At 41.8% G+C, this 12,946-nt stretch overlaps 1 protein-coding gene across 1 annotated transcript; it reads left to right on the forward strand.

The window, feature by feature from the left end:
- The first annotated feature begins 5,436 nt into the window (after positions 1 to 5,436).
- Positions 5,437 to 6,884, forward strand: LOC110933543. Its single transcript, XM_022176761.1, has 2 exons — positions 5,437 to 6,143; positions 6,443 to 6,884. The coding sequence occupies exons 1-2, from the start codon at positions 5,437 to 5,439 to the stop codon at positions 6,882 to 6,884; spliced, it is 1,149 nt and encodes a 382-aa protein (XP_022032453.1).
- The last annotated feature ends 6,062 nt before the right edge of the window (positions 6,885 to 12,946 follow it).

Raw genomic sequence — 12,946 nt, forward strand, 5'->3', positions numbered from 1 at the left:
GTCAGATTCGGCAAGAAAGGGAAACTAGCGCCTCGATATGTTGGACCTTTTAAGATTCTGGAAAGGATCGGAAAGTTTGCCTACAGACTCGAACTACCAGAGGAACTTAGTAATGTCCACCCGACTTTCCACGTGTCAAACCTTCGAAAGTGCCTGGCTGAGCATGATTTAATTGTACCTCTCGATGACCTCCAAATAAACGAAACACTACACTTCATGGAAAAACTCGTTGAAATCATGGATCGCCAAACCAATCAGCTCAGACGCTCGCGCATTCCGATTGTGAAAGTCTGATGGGAAAGAAAACGAGGCGCAGAGTTCACTTGGGAACTCGAAAGCGACATGAAGACGAAGTACCCACAGTTGTTTGTTACGGCTTCGGCCTAATTTCGGGACGAAATTCCCTCAACTAGGGGAGGCTGTAACACCCCGTGTTTCGAAGTCGAAGTCAAAGACAAGATTGAAGTCAAAGGAAGAAAAAAGATTGCTAAATGCGACCTGCCTCTCCTTGCTCAATTCCTGTTTTGACTTCTTTGACTCGTAGAATAGTATGTTTTATTTTTCGCTTTAGTTGTATTATGTGGAATATTAGTTAAGAATCGCAGTAATCGATGTATACTTACCGCTATGAACCGCTTTACGACTGTGAACAACAGGAAGTAACAATGCGATAAAGTCAACTAAACGTTAATCGAACTAGTCTAATCAACATCGAATCGCAATCGAACTCGCAACTCGAATTACGCATTTTGATTATTGCTATATGTGTGTGTGTGTGCCTTATGTGTTACTTGTGCATGTTTATTTATGTTATGTGTGGTAATTAATCGAAACGCAATCGAACTCAATCGCAATCGAATCGTAAACGCTAATCGAATACGAAATAAGTATGCTAGTATGTTGATATAGTATGATAATTGGTGGAGAAGAGATAGCGCAAGATATGAGTAGTTGGGATTAAAAGTAATTTGTCTAGGAAACTCTATCGCATCGCAGCAATCGCAATCGAAATTGAAACGGCAAAACTCGTCGCACCGAACGCTCAAACCAAACGACCGATCGATCAGGAAACCAGCCGATCAACCAGCCGTCCGCTCGGACTGCCGTCCGATCGGACAGGCTGTCCGATCGAGCTGCCTGGCCGAACGGCCAACCCTTTCCTCTTTGGGTAACCTTATAAATACCCCATGTCACTTTCATTCTTTCTACTTTTGGCAAGTGACGTCCGACCAGCGCATTTTCCTCACTTTTCTTCAGATTTCTCTCGATTCCGGTAAGATCTCGTCCTAAATCTTGTACTTTCTTGATCTACACGCACTCCTACACCTTTCTATCTTTTGAATCTTAACTTTTAACCGTGAAATCACCAAGATTCAAGGTGTTCTAGGATGACGTCATCATGTGTTCTTGAAGAACTTCATGTTTTGGCCTCAATCCACCAAGAACAACTTAGATCTAACTGATTTCCACATAAACTAACTAATATCTTTCAAAGATCTAAACATATTCATAATAAAAAGGATTGAAAGATGGTTTTTCCAACTTTCTTTCAACTCTTTTACACTCAATGCCTTCAAAACCAATAGAAACGGAGCTTGTGCCGACCTACTACCCTTTCTTGTGGTTGTATGGCCCAAGATCTGGATTCTATCCATGAGGTTCACCGATTTCGGGTTAAACGTGAAACGCCGTCCCGAACAGTTCACCAATCGGATTTGGGTGATTCCTGTCCGATCAGGAGAACCAAGTATTGATAAAGTTTTTGTTGCTTAACTCGTTATCAAAACGCCTCGATAAAATGACAAACAATCAAACAACCAAGGGTAAGACGAACAAGTCGACCAGGATGGAGCGCCGTCCGATCGGACTGTTGTCCGATCGAACAGCCAATCCGATCGACTGGCCAAACCGAACGGCTTGCACCTTGGGTCTCACACTTAAACTATTCATCAACATTCGAAGTCTGATCGTTGAACAAGTTGTATTCCGATCGGACTACCATCCGATCGGGTTAACCGCTCGAACATGTGACAATTAAAACTTCAACACTTAAACAATTTTTAACATGTTCCATGAACTCGGAATGCCACCCGATCGAACTGCTGTCCGATCGAGTGACAATCTGCTGTGAACTTGTTCTCACTAAAGTGCCCAACCAATCGGGTTGCCGGCCGATCGAATGACCGTCCGATCGACCGACCCGAAAGGTAGAGATACTTCAATGTTTTAAGGCTACAACAAAAACTTCAAAAGTCCAGCCATTATACACAAACACATCCTTCCTAGAGGAAGAAACAATCCACTCGAAAGGTCACCCGACCGGATGACCATCCGAGCGGACTACCAATCGCACGATCAGCTGTCCGATCGGACCACCATCCGATCGACCAGCTGTTCGACCCACCAACACTTGTTTCATTTTACGCATCACTTATCGTTGTGCTATCAAACTATTCAGGCTAACCCTACTCTCAAGCGCTCACTACAATCCATCAACCGCTGTGAGTCTACTCGATCCCTTTTTGCTTTACGCACTTTTGGGTGTTACATATGTTACTTATACAAAATCACATCGAACACACTACGCAATACTTTTATCGCTAACCGTTACCGGATGTTATACGTGACTTAATGAATGCTTGTTTGTCATGTTTACACATGGAATGTTGTCTACCTGCCTTAGCAACGATAGTACTATAGTTTGGACTCAGCACCCGTTCACTCGGGGGTTGTTAAGGCCAATTATTTGCATGGATTACAGTGGTGACCATGTATTACGAACTGCCTTGGGCAGTCAACCCGCAGTCATTGGCATCGATAGGTTCATGTCGATAACTAACATGCTTCGTTTTACTCAGTGTACATGCTGGTTATGCGTAAACTATTTCGAACTCTATATGCTGTTATCAAACTTGTATGCTTGCCTTTACACTATGTGTATTGACTTTATTTTAACGTATGTGACAGGTGCTTAAGGTGTCTATTTGCTTGGAAATCAAGGCTAGGAAAGAGCCTTAGAGACCAACAAATAGTTGTCTGTACTAATGAAACCTGAGTTGTCGGAACAGAACAATTTGCCTAGATTTGTATTGTAATAATTTTATTATCTTATATGACATGGTATGGGACGTGTTACTTAAAATATTTGGTAAATATAATTGTTATGGTAACTTCCGGACAATCTGTTTCGCTCAGTGCCGCGCCCCGATGTTTCCGCCATCGGTTGGGGTGTGACATAGACTTTCGCCACCATACAAACTCGACGAAACTTGTGAGTTTCGCCACTCTTCAGACGATGAAACACTGGGGTTTCGTCCAGTGGGGGTTTCGCCGAAATGGGCTTTTGGCCCATGTGAGGCCCAAAGGCGATTAGGTTATAAAATCTGTGTATTCGCATAAGTTACGTAAGTTGAAGTAGCGAAACCCTAGAACTCTCTGTGTGCGACGGCAGAAGGAACCACGAAGCTTTCTTTTCTATCCCGATTCATATAAGCTTTTCGATATCGAGGTTAGTGTGTAACCCTACTATTTGACGTGATCTGGATGTGGTGATTTTATGTGTATGATTAGGATTTTCATAAACATTGTAAACCTAGAACTGTGATGCTAAGAATCTGATGGTTTGTATGTGGTATTGCTCTTTTGAGGGTTTGATAGATTCTGTGTAATAGATTAAATGCATGATAGACAAACATCTGATGTTAGAGTCAATGGTTCATTTGTTAAATGATGAATACTGTTATGTGTAGAATGAATGTGGATGTTGAATGATTTCGGGTAACTTGGACGTTTGGGATCAATGATGGGTTGGTGTGATCTGAATTGTTTATGCTCTCGTTGTATGCTGCTGGTAATAAGCAATTATATGATCAACCGATGTTCGTGTTGGAATCGTCGTGGATGATTAGCGATCTAGAAATCATGAAACTGTAACTGTGTGGATCTGTAACTGTTTCATCGCCTGATGAGGGGCGACGAAACCTGATGTGTTCCGTCACAACATATCTCGACGAAACCTATAAGGTTTCGCCACCCACCTTCTTGACGAAACATACAAGGTTTCGCCACTTAATACACCGACGAAACATTGATGTTTCGTCAGGAGTTTTGCCGCTCGGAATGTGGTTTACAACTGACTGTAGTTTAGAACATGTTTGATAATGAATGACTATATGATTGACCTCTGCTTGTTAACTCTGTTAGTTGTGCCTGGGAAAAGTATGATTTGGTTTTAATAGTGCACTTAACTGTTGTGAACTGTTATGAAACATACATATAATCTGTGAACTTAATCGAGTTATACAACTGCTACGTGTTGCTCGGAAACTGATGTTTGAATGCACATCATGACTACAACTTATATGTGAACATTAAGAATGTGAAACTGATTATGCTTACGTGAATATCATAGGCTATGACTGTTTAAGTGTGAACAAGTAATTAATCAAACCGAGCAAACCAATGTGAGTTCACTGCTCTTGGTATATAAGACCCCTTACATCTACCGATAGTTGCCGGGGAGGCGACGAGGTTATTAGTTGATAGCGCTATTAGGATTGGCACCATCACACCGTATCGGGGAGGACGGGCATGAACTAATTATCTTAACCACTTGATCAATGCTTTGATAGAGGTATTGGGGTTGGGCAAATACATCTTGTAGCCATTGCGGAAATCGAGTTAATAACAACATCAAATCAAATCGTTGAACTGTTCTATACACATATCTGGTAACTAAACGCGTTAACAAAACTTTGAACTCACCAGCGTCGTCTGACACACTTGTCTGCATGCTTGCAGGTCGTTTGGGTCTTGTTATGGACTTGCTATCTGGGAGTGCTGGATTGGTCATGGATCGAGACTCTTGGATATTTGATACATTGGTTTTGAACACTTATTTTGCAACAGTTGTTTAACAATTTATTATATGCTTCCGCTGAACGTTTTCTTTGGTTTTAACTTATGACTTGGATTTATCTTATGCAATGAATCGAATGTTTTATTTAAATATTTATTATTGGTTCAATGTGATTGGTGGCTTGGATCCTGGTACGTCACACGTCCCGCAGTGTTTCCGCATGTGGTATTTTGGGGGTGTGACAGTTTGTGTCGCGTACACAACTCTTATTCTTGTGTCAGTTACCTTTTGTTCTTGTGTCACGTACATAACTCTTACCCCTGTAATGTGTTTTCTTTTGTCCATTAGGTCAGCAAGCGCAAAACTAAAACAATCCACCTGCTTGTACGTTCAAGATGTTCATGGATTGTAAGCCACAGACCTTCAGTGGGACTGAAGGGGCTGTAGGACTCCTGCGATGGTTTGAGAAGGCAGAATCGGTATTTGCAATGTGTAACTGTCCTGCTGGGGACAGAGTGAAGTATGCTACGGGCACGCTCGAGGATGGTGCCCTGACATGGTGGAATGCCCAGGTTCAGATGTTGGGCATCGAGGTGGCGAATGCCACTACTTGGGACGATTTTAAGGAGTTGATAAGGGAGGAGTATTGTCCTCGTGATGAGATTCAGAAACTGGAGAATGAATATTATGATCTGAAGATGGTGGGATCCGAGATTGAGGCATACGTGAAACGATCTCATGAGTTGGCTATCATGTGCCCGAACTTGTCACGACCTCCGCACCGGAGAATAGAACTGTTTATCAAGGGATTAGCTCCACGAGTGAAGGGTTTGGTTACTGCAGCGAACCTCAACAACTTACCCCAGATTGTCCGTTTGGCTCACAAGATCACCGATCAGGAGGTGGAGAGTGGTTCTCTACCACCGCGCGTTTCTGCCACTACTGCTGCTACAACCACAGTTACTACGCCTGCTAGTGATAGCAAGCGGAAATGGAATGATGCTGACAAGGCAACCAGTGCCAGTCAATCTCAGAAAAGGCCTGACAACAGCAATAATCGTAGCTTCAGTCAGTCATCCTCAGTTAATCAAGGCCAGGGCAGCAATCAGAATCAGGGCTCCTATGTTGGGAAGAAGCCACAGTGCAACAAATGTGGCTATCATCACTATGGGGAGTGTGTCCGGGCTTGCCGTAGGTGCGAGAAAGTGGGCCATGAGGCCAAAGACTGTAGAGCTCCGCAGCCAAAGCAGCCGCAGCAAAATCAGCAGTATCAGCGACAGCAAAGGCAACAATCCCATCAGAACCAGGGCTTTAAGAAGGGGTGTTCCAGTGTGGGGATGAGGGCCACATCAAGCGGGATTGCCCTCAGCTGAATCAGAATGCCAACAACAACAACCGCAAGAACAACAACAACAACAATGCTGGGAACAACAACAATGGCAACAATGGGGGAAATGGTGCTCATAGAAGGGTATTTACGATTGGTGCTGGTGATGCTAGGAACGACGACAATGTCGTGACTGGTACGTTTTCTGTGAAAAATCTTATTGCTTCTGTGTTATTTGATTCCGGTGCCGATTGGAGATATGTGTCCCTAGAGTTTGGTCAACGATTAGGGTTAACCCCAACGCCTTTAGAAGTTAAGCATGTGGTAGAGTTAGCCGATGGCAAAACGATTGAAGCTTCGCATGTCCTTTTTGGGTGTAAGTTAGATCTTGTAGGTCAAGTGTTTGATATTGATCTCCTTCCTGTTACCCTTGGTAGTTTTGATATAGTGGTTGGTATGGATTGGCTGTCCAAACACCAAGCTGAGATTCTGTCTAAGGAGAAGATTGTATGTATCCCTCTCCCTGATGGAGAGTCATTATCGGTTCAGGGGCATCGCAGTGGTGCGGTGGTTGGTATCATCTCGGCTATGCAAGCGCAGAAATGTCTACGAAAGGGGTATCCTGCTTCAATCGATTTACCATCAGCTAGTTCTACTATATGTTTAGTTACAAGAGGTGTAGGACTCAATCCTAACTGACGACTGAACCCCAAAGATACGTAACTCCAATCGGCAGCAGAGTCGCATAAAACAGAAGCAAATAGATCGTTTACTGAAAACGTACCAGTCACTACGTTGCCATCATTTCTGGCCTCCCCAGCACCAATAGTAAACACTCTTCCACGCGCACCATTCCCACCTTTGTTACCATTGTTGTTATTCCCAATGTTGTTATTGTTTCCCGACTTCTGATTCAGCTGAGGGCACTCCCGCTTGAAATGGCCCTCGTCACCACATTGAAAACAACCCTTGCGATTACCCTGATTCTGCTGAGGTTACTGCCTATCCTGTTGTTGTGACTGCTGTTGCTGTGGGGGTTGCTGCTGCTGTTGTCTCGGGTGCGGAGCCTTGCAATCCTTAGCCATATGACCCACTTTGTTGCACCTATGACAAACTCGGGTGCACGAACCACGATGATGAAAGTTGCACCTGTTGCACTTTGGATGTTTCCCCGCATAAGTACTCTGACTTGAATTGTTGCTCTGGTTCTGATTCACAGAAGATGACTGACTGAAACTGCGATTGTTGTCTGTGTCTGGTTTCTTCTGTGACTGTACCGAGTTGGACGCCTTGTCCACATCATTCCACTTACGCTTGCCGTCAGTGGCGGGAGTAGTAGCTGTAGCAGTAGTAGCAGAGACACGCGGTGGCAGCGAACCACGCTCCACCTCCTGATCCGTGATCTTGTGGGCTAAGCGGATGATCCGATGCAAGTTGTCAAGGTTTGCAGCAGTGACCAAACTCTTTACCGCTGGAGCTAGACCCTTGATGTACAATTCGATCCTGCGTGGTGGTGGTCGGGATAAGTTAGGGCACATATTCGCGAGCTCATGTGACCTTTTCGTATACGCTTCAATCTCAGACCCTTCCATCTTCAGTTTATAGTACTCGTTCTCCAGCTTCTGAATCTCATCACGAGTACATTACTCCTCTCGCATCAACTCCTTGAAATCATCCCAAGTAGTGGCATTCGTCATCTCAATACCCAACATCTGAACTTGGGCATTCCACCAAGTCAAGGCACCATCCTCGAGCATACTTCACCCGGTCCCCCACGGGACAATTACACATAGAGAACACAGATTCGGCCTTCTCAAACCATCGTAGGAGTCCCACAGCTCCTTCAGTCCCACTGAATGTCTGTGGCTTACAATCCATGAACGTCTTAAACGTGCAGGCAGGCAGATTGTTTTGATTTGTAGGTTAACCTAAAACGAAAGAACGTACAACACACAAGTAAGATTCGAGTATACACACAAGGATAAAGAGTATTTGGCACGTATCATACCAGCCTGGTAAGCCGCTAGGGCTTCAGCCACACGAGTGTTGATCAAGTTAGTTAATTCAGCCTGAGTCATAGCAATGTTGTCGCGTCCATGGCCTCGTCCGCTCATGATTCTATAGGAGAAAAGGGAAAAGGTTACGAGTCGAAACAAGGTAGGAGTCAAACCTCCTAATGACTTTTACAAACTACTGAGTTCACGTCAGACAACGGAGCGGAACCCCTCTCACACTCGTTAAGCCTCACTGGGACTCACATGCACCCCACATTATTATTATGTGTGCACCCATAATAATAAGGCAATTTGCATGCTTATCTCAGTGCCTCTTAACTTGCGCTAAAAGGTTCCCCACATCCAAATAGCAAACAAAAAGTATTACAAGATTAAGAATCACAATAGTCGAAGGGTAGTGTCACACTAACAGATCACATAACAGGGGTTGGTAACATAAGGACTCATACTGCAGTGCCAAGTGTGCATTCACGTGTAATGTTATTCATAAGTGTACACTAGATATACTATGCAATAGTAAACGAGAAACGAACCTTGCAGTCTAGAGCTGAGTGTCATGGTCGATTTGGGAACTGTTCGGTTATAGTCTGGTTTTATGAAAACGTTTTATAACCAAGTTCACTATAACCAGTAGCTCTGATACCAAACTGTCACACCCCCAAATACCACCCACGGGAAACCCTACTAGGCGTGTGACAAACCAATAACGAGCCACTAATCATATTGAACCAATCACAAGTTGTTAAATAAAATCATCAATTATTAATGAAAAGTACCATCAATAAGTTTAAATGAAAACCAACATGTTCAGCGGAAGCAAATAAAAGAAATCATAGTTTAACTGTTTCAAAACCAACGTGTCATATCAATAATTCCAACACATGTATCCTTCCAGTTCGACCCATGACCGCTCCAGCTACACCAGACAGCAAGTTCCAATCCAAGACATCTAACGACCTGCGAGCATGCAACAAGTGTATCAGACAACGCTGGTGAGTTCATAGTTTTACCAAAACGTTAGTTACCAAGTGTTTATGTCAGTTCATTGATGATAATGTAGATAATAACTCGAGTCCCGTACAAGATGGCTACCAGATTGTTTTGCCCGTCCCCACTGGCCCCTATCTAAGCAATGGTCATGATTTAAGGTCATTAGTTCACGCCCGTCCTCTCAGGTACGGTGTGAGGTTGCCAAGCCTAATAGCGCTATCAACTAACACCCCGTTACCTCTCAGGTAACAATTCGGTATAAGATGGGACTTAAATGATAGGAAAGAGTGTATTATCTAACATTCCAGTTTAACTCACAAGACGTATTCCTCTCAGGAATACCCAATTGATTTACCCAAAAACCCATCCCTCTCAGGGATACCCAAAGACTGTCCCAACCACCGGGACGCATGCTCAAGAGATGAACTCACCTTTGATTTGCTCGATAAGGTTAATTTCTTGTTTACAGTTGATCAATCAAATCCTATTAGGATCACCAGTGATAACCAGTTTCACATTCATGTAAATCACAATCTTATGTGCACATTATATAACAAGTATGGTTCGTACTATCACACAAGTTGTAGCAAGTATTCATGCCAACACATATTCACATTGCAAGTTAGGGCCGTACACGCATGTTTTATTTTATCACTTGTAACTAGTTTGCCAATCACAAGAGAATAAGACCCAAATCAGTTAACATGTAGCCCAAGTGTTACTCACTCATTTTACCCGGCCCAAACATACCAACCCAATCCATTCTGCAATCCAAATCACAACCGCGGGCCACTGACCAGCGTACTACCCGACCCAACACCTGGCCCACCATGTCATCCCACATGTTTCCAGCCCACACTTTTAGGTGTGCGGCCCATTCATCGCATAAGGCCCATGCACATACAATTTCGTGACAGGTTGGGCCTGTAGACTAAATATGTTAGCGGCCGAACCTGTTTGTGACCCACAATTCGGCTACCCAATGTTTCAACCAACCCACACAGCCCACAAATCATAACGGCCCAAAAAGTGTCATTGTGTATTCCGATTAGCCTATTATTTTGGTTCTAAATACCCATTCCCTTATCATAATCCCAACCATCATCATACAATCTATCATCTAACAGTGTTATTATCAATGTGCATATTCCAAGGACACCTTATCATACAACCCTAAATCATGTGCCATACATCATAACTCATTCGTAATGCATGATAGTCCACCCTACTCAGCATCTAATGATTAAATATAATCATCCTCGGCATGCAACCAGATCATGCCACCGTGTATTCCCAAGTGTTTTCATGAACATTTATCATTATGTAGACCCTAGTTTTGTCACGTAACCCACAGCCATAATGACAATCAATCCATTTATCCCCATCAATTCACATATAAACAACACTTTAACACATAAATAAAACAACAATTATTTATCATGTCACCATTGCTATTATCACTATCGAATCAGTAACAATAATTACTCAAATAAAGATCAAATCTATTAACTAGTGTTATGACCCTAACAATCACCAAGAATCATTATTACTCATTCATATTAACCGAGAATTACACACATATAACTTTGGTTAATCCAGATTACACATAAATATAATCACCAATTAAAAGTTAGCTTAAATATGAATTTACTAATCCAAAACTTGATCGTAAAAGATGATACCTCGATGATGATGATGGGGGGCGGCTGATCGTCGACAGGAGTGGATGTAAATAGGGTTTCTATTTGTTAACCTTAAGTTTATAGGTATCCCATAACTACTTATTCTACAATTTATCAAATAAGCAAATAAGCAATCCATAACAGACTCATGTTTGCGGATCCAACTAGCTGTGGGCTGGGCTAAGTACAAGGTGGGCCGAGAGTTTAGAAACAAAGATTTAAAGTGGGTTACAATGGGTTACAAGATCCTAGTTAAACACATTCAAAGTCCACGAGGAGTGGGCTCATTATACGCTAACAATGGCAGCCGGTCCGACTCTAAGGTTCAGTTGGGCTCACTAACCTTGAAAGTTCGGGTTGTCACAGACTAAGGCAACTTACAACAAGTATATAAAAGTGCATTACTAAAGAGTTGCGTTTAAAATCAAACTGGTGCCTTACAATGAAAGGATGCGATGGTGTGTAAAGGCATTCCAAGTTGGTTTTTGTAGGATTATATAATTAGATAGCAATTTTATAAATATATGAAATCGATTTAAATCTTTTAGGAAAAGGTCAAACCGTTAACTATGAGAAATCCTTAAAAAACCGAACCAATTACCTAGCCTAGTGGAGATGGATATGATCAAGTGGTTTCGCTGGTGGCACCATTGCACCATATACTTTAGTGGTCCGTTAGTGATTCAAATTTGATGTTCAAAAAAATATTATCTTTTTTAAATAGCTTATCTCTTTTATTAATTAATTGACTTTTTCTTTGTGCTCCCTAAATTACTCATAACATGTTTTGTACACATGTTTAAATTTTTTCAGTGTTCGATAGCCACTAAATTTAGATGTAAATTCAAATAACATTGTTGTATTTAAAAAATATTGCTAGTATTCTAAATAAAATAACAACATTAAGGGGCTGTTTGGTAGCCTCTAAATGGTCATTAAGAGGCTACCTCTTAATGGAACCATTAAGAATTTTATCAATGAGAAGGTAGAAGAATGTGACATGTGATGATTTACCATTCAGAGGTTACCTCTTAACCATTCAGACTTGAGGTTACCTCTTATTCATTCAGAGGTTTTAAATCATTAAGATGTAGCATCTGAATGGTAATTAAGAGGCTACCAAACAGCCCCTAACTGTTTTTCACGAGTTCTTGCAATATGTAAATAATTGATCTTTTAGATATGATTTAAAGGACTTTATATTGCAATCATAATTCTGAAATAAAGCAAGGTTTTATGCATTTTAAATACACTTTAGGTGACTTTTCCCTGTTCAGCTTTTTTCCATTCTAGATCATTTTTGACAGCTCACCCATTTGACCCATTAGAAGCAAATAATAAACCAAATTTGCATCTTTACAATATGTGGTTCACTAAAATAGGCTCTTCTATATGTGATATCAAATATCTAAATCTGTTTTTTCAATAACTAAATCTGTTGTGTTACCATTCTGATATTGTAAATGATGAGACCATGGTGCTGATCCCTAGCATACTAAATGGGGTATGAATTATTCAATGTACATACTCACTTGATTCAAGGTATGTACATACTGGAGTTCCTATCCATTCTTCACATCTGGTGGTATCTTTGGCATAATCATGTCCTGCATATTGGTTTTAATTGCGCTTAGGAAAACGCATCAAGGGCTTGCAACGACATTTCATGTAATTCTAGGTCAAAATCGGTTGATATTTAGTCTTTTGGGGGCTGATATGTAAAAACAACGAAAATGATGAAGAAAATTTAAAAGGTTTAGGGGCTGTTTGGCAACATCTGAATGGTTAAGTGTTGAACCAGTAAGAGGTCTGAACCATTAAGTGCTGAACCAGTAAGAGGTCTGAACCATTAAGAGCCAGTATAATGCTTAACCGTTCAGAGGCAAATGTCTGACAAATTCAGATTAGAGGTCTTAATCATTCAGACTCCGTATAAATCTTAACCATTCAGAGGCAAATGTCTGAACCATTCAGACATCTGCTCGTGAAACAAACAGTCTGAACCATTAGGTGCTAAACCAGTAAGATGTCTGAACCATTAAGAGGTTCATTAAGAGGTAAACAAAGAGCCCCT

The sequence above is a fragment of the Helianthus annuus genome, chromosome 4 (genome assembly GCF_002127325.2).
Source record: "Helianthus annuus cultivar XRQ/B chromosome 4, HanXRQr2.0-SUNRISE, whole genome shotgun sequence".
In the NCBI taxonomy this organism is placed as follows: domain Eukaryota; kingdom Viridiplantae; phylum Streptophyta; class Magnoliopsida; order Asterales; family Asteraceae; genus Helianthus; species Helianthus annuus.